The sequence below is a fragment of the Coregonus lavaretus genome (assembly GCF_964263955.1).
Source record: "Coregonus lavaretus genome assembly, contig: HAP1_SCAFFOLD_4435, whole genome shotgun sequence".
NCBI classification, from domain to species: domain Eukaryota; kingdom Metazoa; phylum Chordata; class Actinopteri; order Salmoniformes; family Salmonidae; genus Coregonus; species Coregonus lavaretus.
This window is the reverse complement of record NW_028159145.1, coordinates 347-25928: the sequence shown is the minus strand read 5'-3', so window position 1 is coordinate 25928 and position 25582 is coordinate 347. Positions and strand designations below refer to the sequence as shown.

The 25582-nt window shown below is 45.0% G+C and overlaps 1 protein-coding gene across 1 annotated transcript; it reads right to left on the bottom strand.

Moving 5' to 3' along the window:
• Window positions 1–1891: 1891 nt before the first annotated feature.
• Window positions 1892–24652, bottom strand: LOC311123249 (synaptotagmin-9-like; the record flags this gene model as incomplete). The annotated part of the gene is made up of 5 exons (XM_084197505.1): window positions 1892–1960; window positions 3876–4005; window positions 4774–4945; window positions 5437–5557; window positions 24094–24652. Coding segments are annotated over 5 exons (1051 nt in total), but the record flags the coding sequence as incomplete, so codon positions are not given.
• Window positions 24653–25582: the final 930 nt, after the last annotated feature.

Here is a 25582-nt window from a genome sequence, read left to right as displayed (position 1 = left end):
GATGTTACATGATTCCCATGACTAAAGTCAATACAAAGGCAGTCATCATTCAGGTAGAGTTCAACATATAAAGTCATTAATCACTAAAAACAGCAGAGAAGGAAACATGGATATTCAACAGAAGTCATGGTTGACATATCCTGGTCTACAGTATATCTGATAGGCTGGCTCAAAACACGAGGTACAACTGGTTAGATTAGAACACCACACTTCTAGTGCTGCGGTAGTAGGCACAGATCTAGGATCAGTTTACCCTCCTAATCCCTAACTTTACCATTAGGAGGAACATGCTAAATTGACCTGAGAACAGCATATGGAGAAGGTACAACTCCATCAGACTCTGATTTCTGGCACTCTGTGAGGGGCAGGCATGTCTGATTGAAAACACTCTCTCTGACAGTGACAAATCACAGCTCATCATCACTGGAGGCAGCTAATCCATGGAGAGCAACGGTGGAGTAATTTAGCCCCAGAACACGCAGCCTACGCAATGAGGAGACACATGGTTCGATAGCCAATCAGTTTGCTCTAAAACTGACGAGCCTGTATGATACCGGAGGAAACAGTGGAGTCAATATTCTGTCAGAGCCTCAAATGTACAAGTACATGTATCCCCAAGAGGTATGCATAGCAACACAGTATTATTGACTGAACCCAGCTGATAAAGTGAAACAGTGGTTAGCAACTAGGCATGTATCCAGATTATTCTAAAGCATATTGATAAGTCATCTGTGAATGTTCCGAGCAGATGTTAATTTGGCATTGGTTCTATGTGGAGTCAATAGTAACCTGCTCACTAATACAGGCATTTCTTCCTGTAATGGTTATCCACTCGGGTGCAATCTCATTGATAGGATTTGTAATATGCTAAAATAAACAACGGATCATCGACAAGGTACAAAACACATGACTAGACCCCATCTCCATCTCTCAGAAAAACACTTAGACTCACACGCACAGGCACACACACATTTCTCTGTTAATGTCATATGACTATCTCTTGATTCCCCTTCTCTCTGGTCTTGGTCGTCTCTCCCCCGCTCTCTATTTCGCGGTCACTCAGTTTGTGCCTTTTGCTATTTTATTTTGACATTTAGCTTACATCCCCCAATTACACACAATAATTGTATTAATTTACATGATCAGATTAGGCATGTTGGTTTTCATTACCATCTGGTTTTACACTTGCCTTTTAACGCCTCAAGATAATCTGTGGTTGTCATAGCAACAGGCGAGGAATATTAACATTGACCACCCAGCTGTTTTTTATTAATAAATATTTATTGATAACATTTGAAAGGACATTTTTACGTACAGGTACTAAGTCTAAGAAATGAATTGCCACTGCACATGTCATGTGATCATCTGACAGAACTTCACATTCTATTCCAAGAACAGAAACAGAAAACAACTGAGGAGAAGATATTCCACCAAAACCCATGACCTCATGCACCGTTTCCAAATGAAAGATGTATGTCAGTTCGACTGGTCGTTTTTAAGTACACTGTGCAATACAGACACACCCCATTAAAAACTGGTAGAGCAAGACTAATGTAAAAAACGGTTACTTCAAACTCAGGCTTAGATCAAACTGTTAAAACCGCCTGGTTGTTTTTGTCATCGATTTTCTTTTTGGAACTGAATAAAAAAGAAAACAACCATATTATGTGGTCACTCAACATGCAACTGAATCAATCCAGCTCCCCATGCAAAAGTCCTGTCCCAGAGACACAGAGCTGACAATGGTTGGTCTCTGATAACCGTGAAATCGACAGCACACAGTCGTGACGTATAACCGTATGTCGACCACTCAGCAGGCCGATGCTCCTATGGTTGGGCTGGTCCGCCTGGCTCTTCTCCTTGTGGTCGTATTCCGGGAAGGACCAGACGCTTACGGAGACGGAGGAGTCTTCAGGGAATTACAGGACCCTGCCTGGCTCCCGCCTGTGGTGCCTTGGTACTGTGGGAGAGAGAGAGAAGAGAGAGAGATACATCTCCAATAAAGATAGCTGTGTACATGTAGATTAGTAGTCCTAGAGACATTCTGTAGAGGGCATGAAGATAACAGATCACTTCGGTTCAGTGTATTGACCAAATCTGGTACTTTGATTAACCGATTCAATTGTGAGTTCTGTTAGTAGGTCAAGTTCATTGCACTGTAGTTAAAGCTTATAAGCAGCAATTGTAACCTAAAGACATTAATAAGATTTCACTAATTCAAGACTCTCTCACTAATTGTATGTGCTAAGTAACAAGCTGTGCCACAGTAAAATCTGTTTTGGAAATTATCTTTATTTCCTCTGAATCCTCCTTAGAGGACTGCCAAACAGAACTACTCTCTAAAGCACCCGTAGTGAAAACAAAGATTCTCTCAAACTCCCAGCACTTCAACATGAAAGCTCTTGATTGATTCTCTTCTTTCGCTTGCAGAAATCTAGCCGCTTAGAATCGGTTAGTTAAGCAAGCAGAAAAATGTTTTCCTCTCTTTTCATCTCAGCGAGGTCAGATCTATTTTCCAGTGAAAGGGTCAGTTCTTCTTGACAGTAATTGTTTTGTTTGCTGGCTAAAAAGCAAAAAGACAGAAGCCATTACAGAAAGAGAGTGAGGGAGAGAGTGATGGGTTACAGAGCAAACAAACATAAACAAACATAGTTGCGTTTGAAGTCCTTTCACGTCCCGGGCGTGTTTTGAATATGTGATTTTTGGGGGGAGGGCCTTGTGAAGGCAGAACAACATTGATTCAAATGGCTGGGGAGGCAGACTGCTAAATAATAGATGTGCTTTCCTGGGGGCTCAAATGAGGATTTCAAAGCATAGTCACATAATGTAATTAAGTAAGTAACCCTGAAGCAAACAGAATAGTCTGCTTAATTGTTCCATTTCTCAAATCCTGCTCTGTCTGTCGCTCTACCTCTTTTCTTGCTCTCCTACTGTCTCTTTCACTTCATCTACAGTATGTCTCTCTCTATCTGTCTGTCTGTCTGTCTCTTTCTCTCCTTCGCTCCCTCTCTAGACCTTGGTGGTTCACTCAGCTGTGTTCAACAGGAAGACACTCTCCTTTGATGCCAACACAATAAAGCCATTACTCAAGGCTGAGTGTACAGGTCACACACTCTCTCCTTCAACTCCTCAACACTCCTCTCCACACTCTGCCATAATAATAATAATAATAATAATAATAATATATGTATTCTTATACCTTGGGGGAAAATATATTTCCAATTAATGTCAGCTATTGTATGTATACATTGTTCAGCTACCTTGTACATAATAACATCTTATACAATGCAATGTAGACATGAAATGTAGAAAGGCCTTGATTCTTCTTCAGAAGAATCAGTATTCTTGCTGCCATGCTTGGGAAGTAACTACCGTTGACCACCTGCACACATGAAAGTCTGATTTTAATTGTATTTTTTCTTAGTAGATTTGTCTCAACTACAACTTCAAAACATCAAGGTAGACCTACTCGCTGAGAGCCTTGCCATTCTCAGCTGCGGTTGTTTTTAACAATGGAGGATTTTTTGCGCTGGGAGATAGAGAGGTTAAGAGCCTCTTAGGGTATTGATTAATGAGAAGAATGAGGCCTTAGAAAATAGGATAATAATTTTGAATGAGTTTCTGTGGCAGGTAACGGCACTCAACCGTCTGAAGTCTGAAACCACCAGACATCGGTCAAACTAGTCAACTCAAAGATGTCGGGTATTTTGACAGTATGCAAACAAACCTATTTCAGTTGAGACAAACCTTGAAAATGATCCATTAGAAACAAAGACACATATGTGGGCACACACACACACACACACACACACACACACACATACACACACACACACACACACACACACACACACACAAACAAACACCGGCTTTACCTCTATGAGCGGGTGCCAGTGGGCGATGGGTTTTCGCGGATACGACAGCATTTCGCTCCAGTGGTCTCGGCCCAGGTGCTCTGCATCGTTGCCCACTTTACACACCCCGATGACCTCATTATGGCCTACACTGGATAGGGAGACACACAGAGACCTTCATTACTCCTGCCTTCGGACTGGAGATGAAGGAGTATTGTCTCTATCTAAACCTAATGTTTACTTGGGTAGTAAGATAAACCTACAAATGTATTCCTAACTTTAGATAGACCATTAAAGTAACATTACAGTAACCCTGTGTGGATCTAAAAGTGAATCACATGACTAATTGAAAATGTGTGAATTCAGTGAAGAATAGAAATGTTTGATGGGATGTGAAATCTCAGGAAAGAACATTCATATTGCGTCTGTATGAATGGTGTGACAGAACTGAATGATGCGACAGAATGAGAGTATATTTTCAATAATGGTGTGACAGAACAGTCATTCAAAGCTAGGTGATCTTGTGAATATGTCTGCCTTCACAGTAATGATGATACATTTGCTATGTTAGAAAAACATAGCGGTGCTAAAATAAGAAGAGATGAGAGAAAGAATAGAAGGAAGATAAAGCCGAGGAGATGTTGGAATGCTACCCACAAGATAGGAGGCCCTGGGGTAATGTAACCTTCTCTATTTCACTCTCTGCCTTGAAAGCTTTTTAACCCTCTATAGGCCTTGGATCAATTCTGAATCAGTATTGTCTTGACTGAAGGTATCTACTCTCTCAAGAGGCTATAAGAAGCCTGAGAGACTGACAAGTAGCACAGAGGTATATACTGCATAAGAACCACAATTGAAAAGCTACTGAGTCACTGAGTTCAAATCTATTGGATCTCTGAGTTAAAGTCCATTGACTCACCGGTCGTAGTCCATGACAGCGATCATAAGGCTGATCTGGTCAATGTTCTCTGGGGGGACATCAAAGACTATTGCTTCGTTGTAGACAGGGTTCAAAGTGTTCCTCTTAGTGGAGGTCTTCCTCTTCTTTAATCTCCGACCGTCACACATTAGAGAGACCTTCACATACGGGTCTGGAGATGAAGAGAGGAAAGGAGAGAGAGAGAGAGAGAGAGAGAGAGAGAGAGAGAGAGAGAGAGAGAGAGAGAGAGAGAGAGAGAGAGAGAGAGAGAGAGAGAGAGAGAGAGAGAGAGAGAGAGAGAGAGAGAGAGAGAGAGAGAGAGAGAGAGAGAGAGAGAGAGAGAGAGAGAGAGAGAGAGAGAGAGAGAGAGAGAGAGAGAGAGAGAGAGAGAGAGAGAGAGAGAGAGAGAGAGAGAGAGAGAGAGAGAGAGAGAGAGAGAGAGAGAGAGAGAGAGAGAGAGAGAGAGAGAGAGAGAGAGAGAGAGAGAGAGAGAGACATATTTCTGTTGTATACAGCTATGTTCATGTTAGGTAGTATTGAATAGAAACACATAGCAATAATTGGATACAGTGTTATAGTAGTGTGCTGAATAGAAATCCACAGTGAAATACGATGTGTTTTTGTGGTAGTGTTGATATGGTGTGAGGTAGTGTTGAGTTCTACCTGATGCCCCAGTGATGTCCATGGCCTTAAGGTTCCTGGCCTTGATCATGGTGATGGTCAGTCTGCCGGCGGTGGGCAGGTAGCACAGAGAGAACATCAGGTCTCCCAGGTCCACATTATCCTGCAGGGGGAAACACAACACACAACAATATCAACCACTGTATCCTGCAGGGTGGAACACAACACAACAATATCAACAATTGTCTCCTGCAGGTTGGAAACACAACACAACAATATCAACCACTGTATCCTGCAGGGTGGAAACACAACACAACAATATCAACCACTGTATCCTGCAGGGTGGAACACAACACAACAATATCAACCACTGTATCCTGCAGGGTGGAACACAACACAACAATATCAACCACTGTATCATGCAGGGTGGAAACAACACTGATATATAAACCACTAAATAAATCATCTCAAAATAATCAATATACGGTCAGCTACAGGACTGTTTTGCTAGCACAGACTGGAACATGTTCCGGGATTCTTCAGACAGCATTGAGGAGTACACCACATCAGTCACTGGCTTCATCAATAAGTGCATCGATGATGTCGTCCCCACAGTGACCGTACGTACATACCCCAACCAGAAGCCATGGATTATAGGAAACATCCGCACTGAGCGAAAGGGTAGAGCTGCAGCTTTCAAGGAACGGGACTCTAACCCGGACGCTTATAAGAAATCCCGCTATGCCCTCCGACGAACCATCAAACAGGCAAAGAGTCAATACAGGGCTAAGATTGAATCGTACTACACTGGCTCTGACGCTCGTCGGATGTGGCAGGGCTTGAAAACTATTACAGACTACAAAGGGAAGCACAGCCGCGAGCTGCCCAGTGACACAAGCCTACCAGACGAGCTAAACCACTTCTATGCTCGCTTCGAGGCAAGCAACACTGAAGCATGCATGAGAGCACCAGCTGTTCCGGATGACTATGTGATCACGCTCTCCGTAGCCGATGTGAGTAAGACTTTTAAGCAGGTCAACATTCACATGGCCGCAGGGCCAGACGGATTACCAGGACGTGTACTCCGAGCATGTGCTGACCAACTGGCAAGTGTCTTCACTGACATTTTCAACATGTCCCTGACTGAGTCTGTAATACCAACATGTTTCAAGCAGACCACCATAGTCCCCGTGCCCAAGGACTCTAAGATAACCTGCCTAAATGACTACCAACCCGTAGCACTGACGTCTGTAGCCATGAAGTGCTTTGAAAGGCTGGTCATGGCTCACATCAACAGCATTATCCCAGAAACCCTAGACCCACTCCAATTTGCATACCGCCCCAACAGACCCACAGATGATGCAATCTCTATTGCACTCCACACTGCCCTTTCCCACCTGGACAAGAGGAACACCTACGTGAGAATGCTATTCATTGACTACAGCTCAGCATTCAACACCATAGTGCCCTCAAAGCTCATCACTAAGCTAAGGATCCTGGGACTAAACACCTCCCTCTGCAACTGGATCCTGGACTTCCTGACGGGCCGCCCCCAAGTGGTAAGGGTAGGTAACAACACATCTGCCACACTGATCCTCAACACGGGGGCCCCTCAGGGGTGCGTGCTCAGTCCCCTCCTGTACTCCCTGTTCACCCATGACTGCATGGCCAGGCACGACTCCAACACCATAATTAAGTTTGCCGACGACACAACAGTGGTAGGCCTGATCACCGACAACGATGAGACAGCCTATAGGGAGGAGGTCAGAGACCTGGCCATGTGGTGCCAGGACAACAACCTCTCCCTCAACGTGACCAAGACAAAGGAGATGATTGTGGACTACAGGAAAAAAAAGAGGACTGAGCACGCCCCCATTCTCATCGACGGGGCTGTAGTGGAACAGGTTGAGAGCTTCAAGTTCCTTGGTGTCCACATCACCAACGAACTATCATGGTCCAAACACACCAAGACAGTCGTGAAGAGGGCACGACAAAGCCTATTCCCCCTCAGGAGACTGAAAAGATTTGGCATGGGTCCTCAGATCCTCAAAAAATTCTACAGCTGCACCATCGAGAGCATCCTGACTGGTTGCATCACCGCCTGGTATGGCAACTGCTTGGCCTCCGACCGCAAGGCACTACAGAGGGTAGTGCGTACGGCCCAGTACATCACTGGGGCCAAGCTTCCTGCCATCCAGGACCTCTATACCAGGCGGTGTCAGAGGAAAGCCCTCAAAATTGTCAAAGACTCCAGCCACCCTAGTCATAGACTGTTCTCTCTGCTACCGCATGGCAAGCGGTACCGGAGTGCCAAGTCTAGGTCCAAAAGACTTCTCAACAGCTTCTACTCCCAAGCCATAAGACTCCTGAACAGCTAATCATGGCTACCCGGACTATTTGCACTGCCCCCCCACCCCATCCTTTTACGCTGCTGCTACTCTGTTAATTATTTATGCATAGTCACTTTAACTCTGCCCACATGTACATATTACTTCAACTACCTCAACTAGCCGGTGCCCCCGCACATTGACTCTGCACCGGTACCCCCCTGTATATATAGCCTCCCTACTGTTATTTTATTTTACTTCTGCTCTTTTTTTCTCAACACTTTTTTTGTTGTTGTTTTATTTAAAAAAAAAAAATGCACTCTTGGTTAAGGGCTGTAAGTAAGCATTTCACTGTAATGTCTGCACCTGTTGTATTCGGCGCATGTGGCCAATAAAATTTGATTTGATTTGATATCAAGCTCAAAACATTGCCTTGGGATTTTCCAAGGACTTGAGCCAACATGTCGACCAAAGTCCCCATCATGGCAAATCTCTAGTTGGTTTCGCTGAAGGGTAGGCAGAGCTTTTTCTTATGAGATTAACAATGGCAAATTCCCTCACTCTCTTTATAACTAATATGTTGTTAATTTATAGGAGAACTCATCACTGACATTTCCTCATAAGTATCATCCCTAACTCACTCACAGGTAACGGTGCAGTAGCAAAATTGACAGGCTAGATTAATCTAAAACCCTTCCCAGTCATTGCCTGGAAAACTCCCTCTCATATTTCCAATAATAAACATTGACGCTACACGAGAGAGAAGACTACTGTTTGGCTGTAAAAAGCAACAGCTCAATTATCACCCTGTTCTGAAAATAACTCCGTAGAGGTGGTGAGATCTCCTCCTAATCTGACGCACTCTGAGAATTCCACTGGAACATTTTAATGGGAGAGCAATAACTTTCTATGCAAGATTTTAATTGATTAACCCTATGAAAGGTTTTATTAAAAAGTTACCAAACTTACACAAAATGTTTTGCTACTATATAGTACTATAGTCCTACTAATGAATACCTCTAGGCATTCCTAAGGCATCTTGATGCGTATGTCGCCTTGCACTCCATTAAAAAACTCTGAAGCATTTTTTTTGTTACGGCTACTTTCTCCTTCCCAAACTAGATTAGCAAACACAAACAGAATGCCCCTCAGACTGTTAATAGCAGTGCACTCTGCAGGTCCCTCTCTGCAGTCGACCATGCCCTAGGGGGGGCGTTTGTTTTCTCCCAGAACCCACTGCGGTGTTCAGTGATGAGGTCCCTGCTTCCTGTGACATTTACACGCCTCTCCCTAATTGTCTTCCTATCGGGTTGCTCAGGGGTGCAAGAAGGATGAGAAGTGTTAGATCCGTGTGTCCCAGGCACCCGGAGACCCCCCCAGAAGGGCCTTCGCCAGCAGGAAATTGCATTTTAAGAGAGCAGGGGTGGGGGGATGGGCAGGGGGTGACAGTAGATGTAGGAGGCAACAGGGGGTGCAGGAGAAGGTGACGACTGTGCTCCACTGAGAGTCTCTGGTTATCACTTCGCCTCACAGCCCCAAATCTCACTGGCTTTACACATCCCAGCTAAAGTACAGCCTAGTACAGAGCATACACTACTAATGGCAATGATCAAAGAAATGGCCATGGTTTCAGGTAACATCATCTACTTACAGTAGTTACTACTCTGCCTAGGAGAAGCTAAATATTGAGTCCTACAGTTGTGCAGTCATTGCTCTAGCTATAGCATACCGCTTTGTTTCAGTACAGCAAAACTACATAAAAAATGATTTATTCTATGGCCATGGCCTCAGTATAGATGTGGAATACAGCTGCACTTCCGTTGAACTGTATAGGCCCTTCACACTAGAGACAAACAACAAGTGTATTGGATGCTGTGTTTGTCAGAGTCGTCTTCTTATTGTGTGCTCATAGTTCTAAATCATTACAATGCAACAATGCTGCTGCTTCCTTTGTACTGCATCTTCCCTGGGCAGAGGAACACAAACCTGAAATAGCACACAGTCAGTTATACAGGCAAGCTGTCTCTGTTTCATCTATAAAAATGACTCTGTATTCACCATCAATAGAAGCCTATGCTGTGCCGTGATTATGACAAATGGCCAATATTGCAGCAGATAAGCAAACACCCCTCTATGACTAGCAGGGCTGCTCACCCCCGGGCCTAACAATCAGTTAGACTTCAACTAAGCGGATATTGGTTTTGTGTGTGTGTGTGTGTGTGTTCGTGTGTGTGTATGTGTGTATGTGGTGTGTGTGTGTGTGCGTGTGTGTGTGTGTGTGTGTGTGTGCCTGTGCATGTGCGCGTGTGTGTATGTGTGTGTGGGGCGGAAGGTAGCTTAGCAGTTAAGAGCATTGGGCTATTAACCGAAAGGTCGCTGGTTCAAATCCCTGAGCCGACTAGGTGAAAAATCTATCCCTTAGCTCTGGATAAGTGTCTGCTCAATGACTAAAATGTAAAAGTATGCATTGGCAAACAACAGAATGCCAGACTTGGTTTAGACATCCCCCAAAGGATTGTAGAGAACCTGAAGGAGGGAATACACAAGAAAGGAAGAGAGAATGTGCTAAAGACTGAAATAGAGGACGTTTCACATTTAGAGGAGGCTGGTGGCAGGAGCGATAGGAGGATGGGCTCATTATAATGGCTGGAATGGAATGGTATCAAACATAATGAAACCACGTTTGACTCCGTGCCATTTTTTCCATTACAGCCATTACAATGAGCCTGTCCTCCTATAGCTCCTCCCACCAGCCTCCTCTATTCACATTGCTTGATGAGGAAAACCAGTCAGAGGAAGACACAGGAATACATCCAGATGACTTTACAGTCTCTGTTACTGTTTTCCTCTACAGTCTTCAATCATCCCTGTCAAACTGGACTGGTCCCAAGACAGTGAATAGGAACTGGGCAGAAATGCCACTAAGGCCCCACAAGAACCAATGTATTACGAATGACTTTGCTATAAAATCCCAGGTACACTTAATATCCGGGGTAACAGATCAATATGAACATAACACATTTATCCCACAGGAGGCTGTTAGAGTAACAATTTATGTTACTCAAACTATAAGCAGATGTCAGATCTAACCCTTGAATCTCCCTCCTACCCCATCTCTGCTTCAGCTTTCTGTCAGTCACTCTTATCGACCTCTGACCCTCCTCCATCAGGAATCCTTCCTTCTGACTGGTTTTCAGCCAGACAGATACAGCACGCTACCCCACCATCATCTGGGAGTTAATGGGGGCCACTCATCTACAACAACACAAATAACAGGTCACGCTCCCCACAACCACCTTGGATGCTCTTTAAATGGCAACCGCAATCTAGCCTTAACAAGGCTATTCCTCCAAGAAAGATGGATTTGTGAAAATGACTTTTTTCACTGTAGGAAAATCACAATAGCAATGCTCATCACACAAGTGCAAACACACAGGGTGCAACTTCCGAACATAAGCAACCATGTAAATGTAAACAGGTTCTCCGGCAGCCAATTATCAGCCAATTAAAATATTTGATTTACTAGCATGTGACAGAACGGTAAGTTGCAGCTGGCCCATCAGATAACATGGCACACATTAGCCCTATGCTAACCTCAATAGGTGGCACTGATTATATCCTGGCACAAATTCTTCATCAACCTATCAAAGATCTTAGACTTGATATCCACCCACCAATGGCATTTCTTAAAATAGGTTAATCCTGGCCAGTAAAATGATATTTTTCAACCTACAAATTCAAGGTTTATTTTTGTTCCATTAATCTGTAACAAAACGTTGTGTGACAATATTCCATTGATGCATCCTTGACTAGGCTACTAGCTACTACTAACGTTAGACAACATTTTCATATCTCACGTTTTTATTTATCTGTTTCACACACATCCAGGTGTTTTTAAGAAGAAAGTGATTGTTCTGTCATCTGCAAGTAAATCAAAATTCTAATTGGCTGATATGCATTTTGTACCTGACAACCTGTTTAAATGTAAGTGGTCGCAAGTATGGACCCACATTATTTGACTGTTTGTGATGATGTGTTGTTTGACGTACTCGAAATAGGCCAAGCTACAAATAAAACTGTACTTTCACTGTTTCTCTGATGTTTTCTGGGATGTCATTTGAACAACATCACTGCTCTCCTATTTCGGGAGCTGTGACTGTCGTCGACTTCGTCTACGTTTGGTGTGCAGTGGTATCAGAGTGCAGTAGTGACCACGCACTCTGTCTATACGTATTCAAAGTTAACACGCAGCTAGCAAACATAACAGCAGCTTACAACAGATCAGAAAGGCTGTGAAAATAACACTGAACAATACAACTGTTTTGTCAGGTTTCTGCCTGTGTCTAGCTAACGATGAAAGGGATGTTGTTATCTTACAATAACTGTTCCATTTCAGAAAAACTGATATGTTGTGAAAACTAAAACTCCATAATAATAACTATGCCATTTCAGAGAAACTGCTACCTTTCCAAAGTAATTGAGGCGTGTTGCTATCTTACAATAACTGAGATTTCAGAGAAACTGGCATGTTGTAAAGAATAACATTCCATCCCCTTGTATATATTCCCCGTCATACAGAGTACTGATACAGCTGGTCAGTGAGGATCCACCTGTGTGATTCTGTCAGCTATGTGAGGAGATGTGGATCTGATGGCCGCAGGTTGTGAAAGAAGGGAGAGATTAATGATCTTGTCAGCTCTTTGAGACACACTCCTCCCTCTTCCTCAGTAACACTTCAGTGGGGTTGTTTCATACTGTCTCATCCTTCATCTCTCTGTTTTTTGTTATTTCTCTTTTCCCCTTGAGTAGTGGTTCAGAGAGAGGGCAGATAGAATATATTGGGTGGACACAGAGTGTTATAGACACGACACTAGAGAGTAGTTGTCACGATCGTCATACATAGAGGACCAAGGCGCAGCGTTGAAGGTGAACATGTTTAATAATAATAATGATGATGATCAACCGATCAGAACAACAAACGAATAACGTGACGTCTACGGTTTAACACAAACCGAAATGAACAAAAACCCACAACACCCACAGGAAAACATACAGATTAAATATGGCTCCCAATCAGAGATAACGAGCCGACAGCTGACACTCGTTACCTCCGATTGGGAGTCACTGACCAAACATAGAAATGCACCCAACAGAACTACAAACATAGAAATACACCCAAATAATGAACACACCCTGGCTCACTATACAGAGTCCCGGAGCCAGAGCGTGACAGTACCCCCCCCTAAAGGCGCGGACTGCGACCGCGCCTCAATACGGGCTAAACAAGGGAGGGCTGGGTGGGCACACCTCCTCGGCGGTGGCTCTGGCTCCGTCCTTGATCCCCACCTCCTCTCCAACCCCCCAAAGTACCCCTGGTCCTGTCCAGCCCCGCTGGCCGGAGCCGGACCGACGACGCGCACCACTGACCTGGTGCGGGGAGCTTGGATGGGCCGAACTGGGCTGGCGACGCGCACCACAGACTTGGTGCGGAGAGCAGGAACGGGCCGGACAGGGCTGACGAAACGCACCACAGACTTGGTGCGGAGAACAGGCACGGGCCGTGCCGGACTGACGCCGCACCCCACTGGCTTGGTGTGGGGAGCAGGAGCGGAACGAGCCGGGCTGGCGACGCGCACCACAGACCTGGTGCGGAGAGCAGGAACGGGCAGAGCCGGGCTGACGAGACGCACCACAGACTTGATGCGGGGAGCAGGAATGGGCCGGACTGGGCTGGCGACGCGCACCACAGACCTGGTGCGGAGAGCAGGAACGGGCAGAGCCGGGCTGACGAGACGCACCACAGACTTGATGCGGGGAGCAGGAATGGGCCGGACTGGGCTGGCGACGCGCACCACAGACCTGGTGCGGAGAGCAGGAACGGGCAGAGCCGGGCTGACGAGACGCACCACAGACTTGATGCGGGGAGCAGGAACGGGCCGGACTGGACTGACGACACACACCACTGGCTTGGTGCGGGAAGCTTGGATGGGCCGGACTGTACTGGGGACACACACCACTGGCCCCACACCGGGATCTGGAATGGGCCGGACCGGACTGGCAACACACGCCAGTACCTCTCGCCGTGCCTCCACTTCCTCCATCCCCTCTTTGACCAGTGGCCCCCGTAACCCGGCGGCCTTCTCCAGCAACCCACTGGGCCGCTCTATCGCGGCCTCCTGCTGGTCCGACGTCTCGAGCCCCCCCATAAAAATTTTTGGGGCGTCTCTCCTACCCGTGGACCAGGTCTCCATAGACCTCGCCAGCCTCTCGCCCTTCTGCCATAGCGTCAAGCCCTTCTCCTCCTCACTCGGCTTGACCCAGTCCAGGAGGCGAAGGAGATCTGTGAGGGATCTCCCTGGCGACGGCTCCTGGACACGCTGCTTGGTCCCATCTTGGTGGGTTTTTCTGTCCCGATCGTCATACATAGAGGACCAAGGCGCAGCGTTGAAGGTGAACATGTTTAATAATAATAATGATGATGATCAACCGATCAGAACAACAAACGAATAACGTGACGTCTACGGTTTAACACAAACCGAAATGAACAAAAACCCACAACACCCACAGGAAAACATACAGATTAAATATGGCTCCCAATCAGAGATAACGAGCCGACAGCTGACACTCGTTACCTCCGATTGGGAGTCACTGACCAAACATAGAAATGCACCCAACAGAACTACAAACATAGAAATACACCCAAATAATGAACACACCCTGGCTCACTATACAGAGTCCCAGAGCCAGAGCGTGACAGTAGTTCTGTCAGGTTTCTTTGTTTCTTCTGATCTAGGATAATATAAGCGTGCTCTGACCTATTTCACTGGTTCTAGACTAACTGGCTAGATGATAGCTTTGGAGGTAATGTTCTACTTATAACTGGAGGTTCTCTGGGTCAAGCCCCCTCATCATCCACAACAGTTTTACCTTCAAGACCTTTACAACCTCCTCCGATATGCATGTGTTTTCATGTCACATTACACAGTAAGTGGTTAACTCGAGTGTAGATAATATACTGTAGCTAGACCGTATGAGCGGGTTGTCATTTGCAGTAAATAGTTGTGTTTGGGGCCATATGCTTGCTTATGAAAGCTAAGAGGAAGCCATTTAACTGAGCTAGGTCTGTGAACTGTTTTGACAGAGCATCTTAGACAGATCTCATGTGGTTTGGTTTGGGTTTTGAACTGTTCCAGAGAGCTTCATGTGCCCTCAGGCTATGGAACGCTAACCACAGGCAGCTCAACACAAACAAGACTATTGCAATCCAATTGTAATATCATTGTGAAAATTAAATGTAAAGCGCAAAAACTATACATGTATAACCTACAGGCTATAACTAGGCCCAGAGTTTTCCTGGTCAGGTAACTCCTGGCCTTAGTCATGAGGGATGTATGATTTCTTGGTCTCGGTCTTGGTTAGGCCTGTTCTCTGTTGTTGCTGGGGCTCCAGACTTAGTGGGAGGCCCAGTCCAACCCTAGACAGGCTCTAGTTATTAATGGATGCCATCACCATCTCTGTGTCAACCTGTCAAAGCTGCCTCCCTCTCACTGACAACCGAGATTTAGGTCACTGCCCTCTGAAAAGAAGCCCTCCATCCTGCTCTGTGTATGCAAACATAAACATGCACAGAAGCACATGCGGCACATGCATGCATGCACACTCACACACACACACACACACACACACACACACACATGAACACACAAACACACACGCATACGCACACACACACATCCAAATACCACTGCTCTCAATCTTGGGCCTGCGGTCAAATGAAATATCATGGGCTTGAGACTGATATTTTTGTCCTTCCCAAATGTAGATACACTCAGAGCTAATGACCCCATGTTACCAGACAACCCCTCACTGGCACATTAATTAGGTCATCTTCCTAAATATAATGTCTGGATCAAAGTGGCAAAGATATTTGAAAGTCAAATTTAACTTATCAAAGACGCAATACAAGTTGCCATTTTATAATTACTACCTTCACCGAGTCTGGCCTCCACTGAATGCTTTTATTTCTCTGGCCAGCCTACTACCACCCTCATTGTATCCCACTGTACACTCTTAGAAAAAAGGCTGTTTTGGTTCCAGGTAGAATCCTTTTTGGTTCCAGGTAGGATCCTTTTGAGTTCCATGTAGAACCCTCTGTGGAAAGGGTTCTATATGGAAGCCAAAAGAGTTCTACCTGGAACCAAAAGGGTTCTTGAAAGGGTTCTCTTGTGGGGACAGCCGAATAACCCTTTTATGTTCTAGATAGCACTGTTTCTTCTAAGAATGTATTCATATTATTATCTAGGCTAACATTAGCATGCAGGTTACATTACAGCTCATCAGAGATGGTGGGTAGAGCGGCATCTCACCGTCATCAACCAGAGAGCGAGAGATAACCGATTGCCTTATTACCAGACAGGTGAGGTGGAGGCGGAGGAGGCAGAGCTGAGGGGAGGAGGGAGGTGAGAGAGAGGAGGAACACGAGGTGAGGGGATGGAGGTAGGGTTCAGTCGTGTCACAGAGCATCCAATTAAACCACACTGCGACAGTTGGACACCACACACACACACACACACACACACACACACACACACACACACACACACACACGTGGTAAATATGTTAGACAACCAATTATGTGAGACTAGAATATGGCAGTGGAGGGAAGAGGAAAGTAGAGCAGTGAAGAGAGAGAGCAGAGGAGGAGAGGAGATAAGAGCAGTGGCGAGAGAGAGCAGAGGAGGAGAGGGGAGAGGAGAGGACGGCTGATGTTAACCAGGCAGCAGAGGGCCTGCATTCAGATAATTACCACTGAGTACACTCTGAAGCACAACTTTTACATCCGAAACCCCAGGGCCTCAATAAAACATCTTTATTTGAATGTAGCCCAACACTACGATTCTACTAATCAGCAGCATATCAGTTGAATCAGTGCTGGAACAAAAGCCTGCACACCCTCTACGTAGCTATGCAGGAGTAGGGCTGGCCAGCCACATTGGCTGGAACAAAAGTCTACAGCCAGGGCCAGAGTAGAGTTGACTACCCCTGGTCTAAGTGCCATTGAGTTCCATTGATATGGGTTGAAGGGAAGGACAGGTCATTAGCTATCCCTGTTATTCTCCAGGCAACAGGGCAGAGGGCTCTAACACAGTCATCCTGAAGAAACAATGAGTCACCTGGCGTCAGGTCACCTGGGTTCCAAACTCATAAAAGTCAAAATGGTCGCTGTTCAGACAAACTACAAAGACTTGTATCACTAGTAAAGGTACAGAATCACCTGAACCCCAACCAAGAGGACAGAATAACCGGATCATGAATTATTCATAACTTAACATTTGCATACTGTCAAAGAAAGGGTGGCCAGACAGTTGCTGTGTCGTTATGTCACTTAACAAAGTATACACTGAATTCAATACACACACACATGCATAAGGATGCCCACAGAAACACACACACAACAAACACAAGATGCCTATTAATGTGTCCATTGATTACACTGCATTGATTACGCTCCTTGCTGTGACTGTATCTGAAACCTGTGTGTACAGGAATACGCTGAGTGTGTGTTAAATCATCTGTGACAAATGTCACCATATATCAGTGTGTGTGAGTGTGTTCTCTTCATCAGCTACGCCTCATTGATTCAGCATCACTGACCTCCCTGGAATAATATGAATTGTATTCTATAATCAATGGGAGGGGAGAGCTCTGATAAATTCCAGTCCCGCCAGTCCCATATGGCATGAAAAACACAGACAGTATCAATGGCCAAATCACAGCTACTGTAGCTCACACAGTCACACACTGAGAAAGGTGCTGGTCAATCAATGCAATCACCGAAGACAGGGCCTACCTGTGATTGTCCACAACAAGACAGGTCTGTCTGATCTTACACAGCTTTGAAAAGGATTGCTGTGAGGAGATGATTAAACATCTCTATTCTAAGACATCATGGGGAGAAGATGTTGGAGGCTGGCATATAAAAAAATGCAGGAGACAGCACTCTACAGAAAAAAGTAGAGAGAGAGAGAGAAAAAGTAAAACAATTAATAAAAATGTACACGCACATTTTCTCCTCTCCTCCGCTCCTGACTGCATGTGCTGCTGCAGGAAGGGGGGCATTGCCTAGGCAACCAAAGACTAGTTTGCTACAACCCTTGCTTGTTTCAGCATGGAGCAACAACATTTCCTCACGTTGTAGTCTATGTTACAGCTGAAATTGACTCAACCACACGAATGCCCGACCGTCCCGTCCCGTTGTATTATTTTTAAACGATGATGACAGTAATTTTATTTTCATGACGGTCTTCATCCATAACTGTCGGTTACACGGTTATACAGTAATTGTGCCAGCCCTAAGCGTGACAGACATATATTTACACACACACACACACACACTGAACTTTCCATCACACAAACACACACAGAGCTGTCAATTGTCTAATTTGCGCGGCACTGTGATGAGCACTCATTCCTGACGACCTCAGGCATCATCACCATGGGCCCATTTAACTCTGCTGAGTGAGGTTAGGACCTGGTGGAAAGGAGCTGAGATGGGGTGAATTGGGAAGATTAGCGCCTAATGCTAATACTAATGGTAATGCCTATGTGTCCTTCACCAGGGTCCACTGGATGGAACAATGCAGAGAAAGTGATTATGAGTTACCTTCCTGAAGGAGACAGTGCTTCACCACTGAGAGATGAGATACCAGCAGGCACGTGCACAGATGGAGCCCTAGGGGTGCTGGTGCACCTGCCCATTTGCCCTCCTACGCTCTTTTTTAAGTGGTGTTTCTTAAATACAAATCTTTTATTTTTTGTCTCTTTTCCTATTGTAACTTTAAATATAACGAATTGCCCACCAAACTACATAATTTCTCATTAAAAGTCCCCTCCCCATTAAAAGTCCCCTCCCACTGTTATTTTATACAGTTTATACAGGTTTTATACAGTACAGGCTTCAAAATGGTATATCATACACTGCAATTCGAGAAATCAATGGGAAAGTAATGCTGCTATGAAAGTTTCTATACTAATTTACCCACTTTTGAGAATAAGCCCTTCAAAGTTATTGATGTGATTTTAACACTTGCTAGTGAGGTCTTCTTTTTTTACGCCTATTCAGGATCATTCACACCCTCTTAAGCCCCACCCATCTCTTTATGAATTCACATGTACAGTGGCTTACGAAAGTATTCACCCCCCTTGGCATTTTTCCTATTTTGTTGCCTTACAACCTGGAATTAAAATAGATTTTGGGGGTTTGTATCATTTGATTTACACAACATGCCTACCACTTTGAAGATGCAAAATATTTTTTCTTGTGAAACAAACAAGAAATAAGACAAAAAAACTGAAAACTTGAGCGTGCATAACTATTCACCCCCCAAATTCAATACTTTGTAGAGCCACCTTTTGCAGCAATTAGAGCTGCAAGTCTCTTTGGGTATGTCTCTATAAGCTTGGCACATCTAGCCACTGGGATTTTTGCCCATTCTTCAAGGCAAAACTGCTCCAGCTCCTTCAAGTTGGATGGGTTCCGCTGGCGTACAGCAATCTTTAAGTCATACCACAGATTCTCAATTGGATTGAGGTCTGGGATTTGACTAGGCCATTCCAAGAAATGTAAATGTTTCCCCTTAAACCGCTCTAGTGTTGCTTTAGCAGTATGCTTAGGGTCATTGTCCTGCTGGAAGGTGAACCTCTGTCCCAGTCTCAAATCTCTGGAAGACTGAAACAGGTTTCCCTCAAGAATTTCCCTGTATTTAGCGCCATCCATCATTCCTTCAATTCTGACCAGTTTCCCAGTCCCTTCTTCCATATGTTTGTGTACCTTCTTCCATATGTTTGGGGAGTCTCCCACATGACTTTTGGTGAACACCAAATGTGTTTGCTTATTTTTTTCTTTAAGCAATGGCTTTTATCTGCACACTCTTCCATAAAGCCCAGCTCTGTGGAGTGTACGGCTTAAAGTGGTCCTATGGACAGATACTCCAATCTCTGCTGTGGAGCTTTGCAGCTCCTTCAGGGTTATCTTTGGTCTCTTTGTTGCCTCTGATTAATGCCCTCCTTGCCTGGTCCGTGAGTTTTGGTGGGCGGCCCTCTCTTGGCAGGTTTGTTGTGGTGCCTTATTCTTTCCATTTTTTAATAACGGATTTACTGGTGCTCCGTGGGATGTTCAAAGTTTCAGATATTTTTTTATAACACAACCCTGATCTGTACTTCTCCACAATTTTGTCCCTGACCTGTTTGGAAAGCTCCTTGGTCTTCATGGTGCCGCTTGCTTGGTGGTGCCACTTGCTTAGTGGTGTTGCAGACTATACTGAGATCATGTGACAGATCATGTGACACTTGGATTGCACACATGTGGACTTTATTTAACTAATTATGTGACTTCTGAAGGTAATTGGTTGTACCAGATCTTATTTGGGGGCTCATAGCAAAGGGGGTGAATACATATGCATGCACCACTTTTCCGTTATTTATTTTTTAGAATTTTTTGAAACAAGTAATTTTTTTCATTCCACTTCACCAATTTGGACTATTTTGTGTACGTCCATTACATTAAATCCATGACATTGTCCTCCTTTCATGATCGTTTAAAGATTTGTGGAACCAAGGCGCAGCGTGATAAGCGTACATATTTATTGAAGTACTGAACACGACAAAACAACAAACAAACGATACGTGAAGTCTTGAGGTTACACAAAACAAACCTATACGGAACAAGATCCCACAAACTAACTGGTGCCAACAGGCTGCCTAAGTATTGTCCCCAATCAGAGACAACGAGCTACAGCTGCCTCTGATTGGGAACCACCCTGGCCAACATAGATCTAAACGATCTAGAACTAAACATAGAAAAACACCACATAACACGGAATATACACACCCTGACTCAACAAATCAACGTCCCCTGAGTCAGGGCGTGACAGTACCCCCCCCCCCCCCCCCCCAAAGGTGCGGACTCCGACCGCGCCACAAAAACATAACAGGGTAGGGGCCGGGTGGGCATTCCGCCTCGGAGGCGGATCCGGCTCCGGGCGTGACCACCACTTTCTCTCCACCTCCCTGTTGCGCCCCTGATCTGGTCTGGACCTCGGCGCGCTGCTTCCCCTCTCCTTCCTCCCACGAAGTACCAAGCCCTGTCTGGACCCTGGTGTGGGAGACCCCGAACCTGGAGAGGGGCTGACGTCTGGGTCTGGACTGGCACCGCTGACTGGAGCTGGACCCGACAACGGAGGATCGGATTGCTCTGGCTCCGGAGTGGATCCGCTGACAGGAGTTGGACCGGACCCCGGTGGAGCGGATTGCTCTGGCTCCGGAGTGGAGCAGCTGACCGGAGCTGGACTGGACCCCGGTGGAGCGGATTGCTCTGGCTCCGGAGTGGATCCGCTGACTGGAGTTGGACCGGACCCCGATGGAGCGGATTGCTCTGGCTCCGGAGTGGAGCAGCTGACCGGTGCCTGATGGAACAGGCACGGGCCGTGCCGGACTGGACATACGCACAACTGGCTTGGTGCGGGGAGCAGGAACGGGCCGGACCGGGCTGACGACGCGCACCACTGGCTTGGTGCGGGGAGCAGGAACGGGCCGGACCGGACTGGCGACGCGCACCACTGGCTTGGTGCGGGGAGCAGGAACGGGCCGGGCCGGACTGGGAACGCGCACCACTGACTCAACAAATCAACATCCCCTGAGTCAGGGCGTGACACCTCCAGAAAAAAGTAGTCTCTCACAACTTTCTGCCACTGAGCTTTGTCGATAGCACCAGCTAAATTCAGGGCAGTAATGTTGTTGAATGCTTTAGCAACACTTTTGCAGTTGTCCAAAGCTATATAATTCCAAAAATCTAGAAAAGATTATCAATATACTGACCAAGGGAGCCCCATTCTTTTTAACACAGAAGCCTGTGACATGACACACCAATAAGGACTCATCTCTCGGCATTGGTGTATCCACTATCTCAGCCAATCATGGCTAGCCTGGAAGAATCCTGTATTTCTCCCTATATACAATTTTTTTCAAACGGCTCTCATTGAAGTAGGAACTAGCGTCAAATGCCTAGGAACCTGTAACCAGTCACATATATGTGCAGGCAAAATCTGAGGAGAAACAATAATGATGGTTAGGCTAACTGAAATTAGACTCATTTAAATAACATGCTATGCACCATATGGGTTAATATTTTCCTTTGTGGGATTTCAAGACTAGGTACTGACATATGTGGTCCTCTGTAGCTCAATTGGTAGAGCATGGCGCTTATAATGCCAGGGTAGTGGGTTCGATCCCTGGGACCACCCATACGTAAAAAATGTATGCACACATGACTGTAAGTCACTTTGGATAAAAGCGTCTGCTAAATGGCATATTATTATATTATTATTATATTTGCCCAACAATATGAACCTCATATTGCCCCAGACCTGTCAGAATAATACAACAGAGTCTCTCATTAGGCTCAGTGTCGTGACAATGATCTGATACTATGCTCCAGGTTGAAGAAACCTCCTTCTCACCAGCACCAGAACTACAGCAAGAACAAAGTCATCATAAGAGAATTCCTCTTTGAAAAAGTGGAGATCCATTCGCTCCATGCACCAGCTAATTCCTTTAATTTCTTCCCAACTGTCAGCTCAGTGAGCTGGCTAGCAGTCATTTCTGTTTTCTCCACGTTAAGGCACTCTTACTTGGGTAGGTCTTCACTGTCAGATGTCTCCTGACGACTTCTTTCTCCCACAAATGAAACACATTGGGCTCTATTTTAACAAACCTAATATAATGGTACATCTAAGCGCAGGCGGTAGCGCTATAGGTTCAGGGGTGTGTCAGAAATATTTTTGCTATTATCACTATCACAATTATCGGCGCACTTGGTGGCGTTGGCTGTGTTTTGATGAATAAACAAGTTGTGGGTGTGTCGAGGCTTGGCCCCTCACTTGCCAATCAGAATGTGCTCCATGGCGAAATATGTGGTTGCTTCAAGTTGTGTATTTACAGTCTTTTATGTATTGCCTTGGAATCAACTTCAATTCCAATGTTAGTCCGTTATAGTTTGTTAAATGGCTTACAGAAACACAATAGAAAAATGCAGACATATCTTTGATAAACACATTAACTTGAACCCATTTGCAGTCCACGTTGTTCTATGTAATTGCATGGTTTCAATAGCATTCACAGTGATATAGGGGCTAGGCCTACTGTAAATTGCATTATGGCTGAGCATGGACATGCCAAACATTGTCAATAAGCAAGAGTAAATTCATTATTGATAAGGCCTAAAAATAGAACAAATAATTCTAATCAAATTCTAAACAAAACGAAATAACAACTTGTTTTAAATAGGCTATGTCACACTTACAGGCACCATCATTTCTCCCTGTGGCCATATAATATTAAAACAATGCAGACTATGGAGGGTTTTACGGCACATCCAAACTTTTCACAGTAGCTGGACAAAGATCCACTATAAAGAGAAATGGAGAATGTCCATTCACCGTTATACTTCTCCCAAATCAGCCTATATTTTATTAACATAATCGGAACCATCTTACAGATCAGGTCCCATTCACACATCTCCAGAAGTTGCATTGCATGCGCGCCATGGACATTGTAACCGTTAAACCAGGCAGGTGAATCATTCTAATAAGATTGGTTGTAATAAAATTTAATGAAAAACCAGCAATCAGTTTTTTTAAACCACAACAATAAATAAATGTAAAATTGTATGATATCATAAAATGGCCAGGATAAAAAAGACAGGCATTGCTGTTGAACCAGCCTTAGTTATAGTAGGCCTAAGGGAGGGCTTGGGTTTTGAACATATAAAACAGAAAACAAGCCATTGTTGCAGGTTACAGATAACTTCTAAATACAAGGTTCACCGGTATTCACCAAGGTTCTCATCTCTCGTTTCATGATGGGCATTGACACATAGCCTACATGGAGTTTTCTTTTTTTCACATGTATATTTCCACCCCTCCCATCGGAGCACAAGCGAGCTGATACAAGACAGGTAAATTGCAGAACCCGGCGTTAGGGCTGGAAAATGCCAGTGCGTCAGATTTTACATGACGAAATTGCTAACTAATGCACATTTGACACTAGCGCCGCCTTAACGCCAGCTGAAAACTGAGTCCATTTTCTCTATTGCGGATGAAGCGACTCACTGAGAGCTTACTGTGGCTCATCTTGAAAAATGTATGAGGCATTCAACCAAGTACAGTGCCGTAAAAATGTCTAATCCGAAATGAATATCCTGCTATAGTTATAATTGACCACTTATCTTAGTAAATCTAACAGGGTATTAAAGCAGAACAAACATTCCCTTAAAAGCCGGAAACAGGAAGTGATCAAACAGGACGTGCTGACTCACCGTGGAGACGTACTGGATGTCCCGGCAAAGCTTTGTCTCTGCAGGGAAGTCCACCAGATCCAGGAAGTTGTCCACCACCACCTGGCCGATGATGTCGTGGCGCGAGAAACGGTCAAAGTCGTAGACACTGAAGTGCAGCTTGCGCGTCGGCAGCTCAGCGTACTCCACGGGGAACAGGAATACCTCATCGAACACAGGGTTGAGGGTCTTGCGGTGAACCTTGGTCTGGTGCTTGGTCTGCCGGTCCGGTAGTAGGTAAATCTTGACGTAGGGGTCCGAGGTGCCCAATAAGTCCTTGGCGGGGAGATCCTGCGCCTTGTGGATCTTGACGATGAGTTGCTCCAGGTCACAGTCGAACTTGAGAATGAAGTGTAGGCGTCCGCAGCCTCCGCCCCGCCGGCCCCCCTCATCCCCTTCCAGGGAGCGCTGCTTGTAAAGCTCTGGTTTGAGACGACCCAGACCCAGGCCCATCCCAGTCAGGGAGTCCTGTCTCTGGAACTGGGCCACGTTGAAGTCCGGGTTGGACCTGTTTACAGATAATCTACGGATAGAGTTAGACCTGTGTAGAGGACAGACAGAAAGAGACACATTACCATTGTTAGCATAGGTGAGAGGAGACACACAGAGAGACAGCAAATGTGTACTTGATACAACAACAGAGTACCTGAATAAAATAGACAAAGGCTTTCTGTAAATATGACCGTTACAGCTCAAGCAACAATCGATAAAAATAGCAATTCACTCTACTCAGTTTTTCAAGAGGGCTGAGTTTTGGGTAAGTGTTACGTGCTGAACAGAAGATAGACTTTCCTTCAACCACAAACGAATGACTAACAACTAAAGTGAAACTCATTGATACAAAGAGGCTGTCTGGGAGCAGAATTACTCATAGAACATTGTTTGCTGTAGAGGACATGACTCCATAAGACTAAGTGGGATAGCTGCCTTACAGCTGCTGGGTTGCTAGGTCTGAGCTTCTGTTCAGTGCTCTAAACCTGATCAATGTTAGAACTTTCCAACTGCCTCTTTTGTGTCACACAGGGCTTTAACAACGGAGTGAGTCATGGTTTCTACCTAAGTGTGGATGAAGTTTACAATGTTCTGAAGGTGAAATTAAGAATCTGGAGAAAATGTTTTCAAATTAATTAATGAGCTGTCGGGGTGTATTTCACTCGTGCAAAACAATGTGCAAACCAAAGTCGCAAACCAATTATGGTGTCTGTACTTCAGAAGCACAGTAGACATACAGTGGGGGAAAAAAGTATTTAGTCAGCCACCCATTGTGCAAGTTCTCCCACTTAAAAAGATGAGAGAGGCCTGTAGTTTTCATCATAGGTACACGTCAACTATGACAGACAAAATGAGAATAATTTTTCCAGAAAATCATATTGTAGGATTTTTAATAAATTTATTTGCAAATTATGGTGGAAAATAAGTATTTGGTCAATAACAAAAGTTTCTCAATACTTTGTTATATACCCTTTGTTGG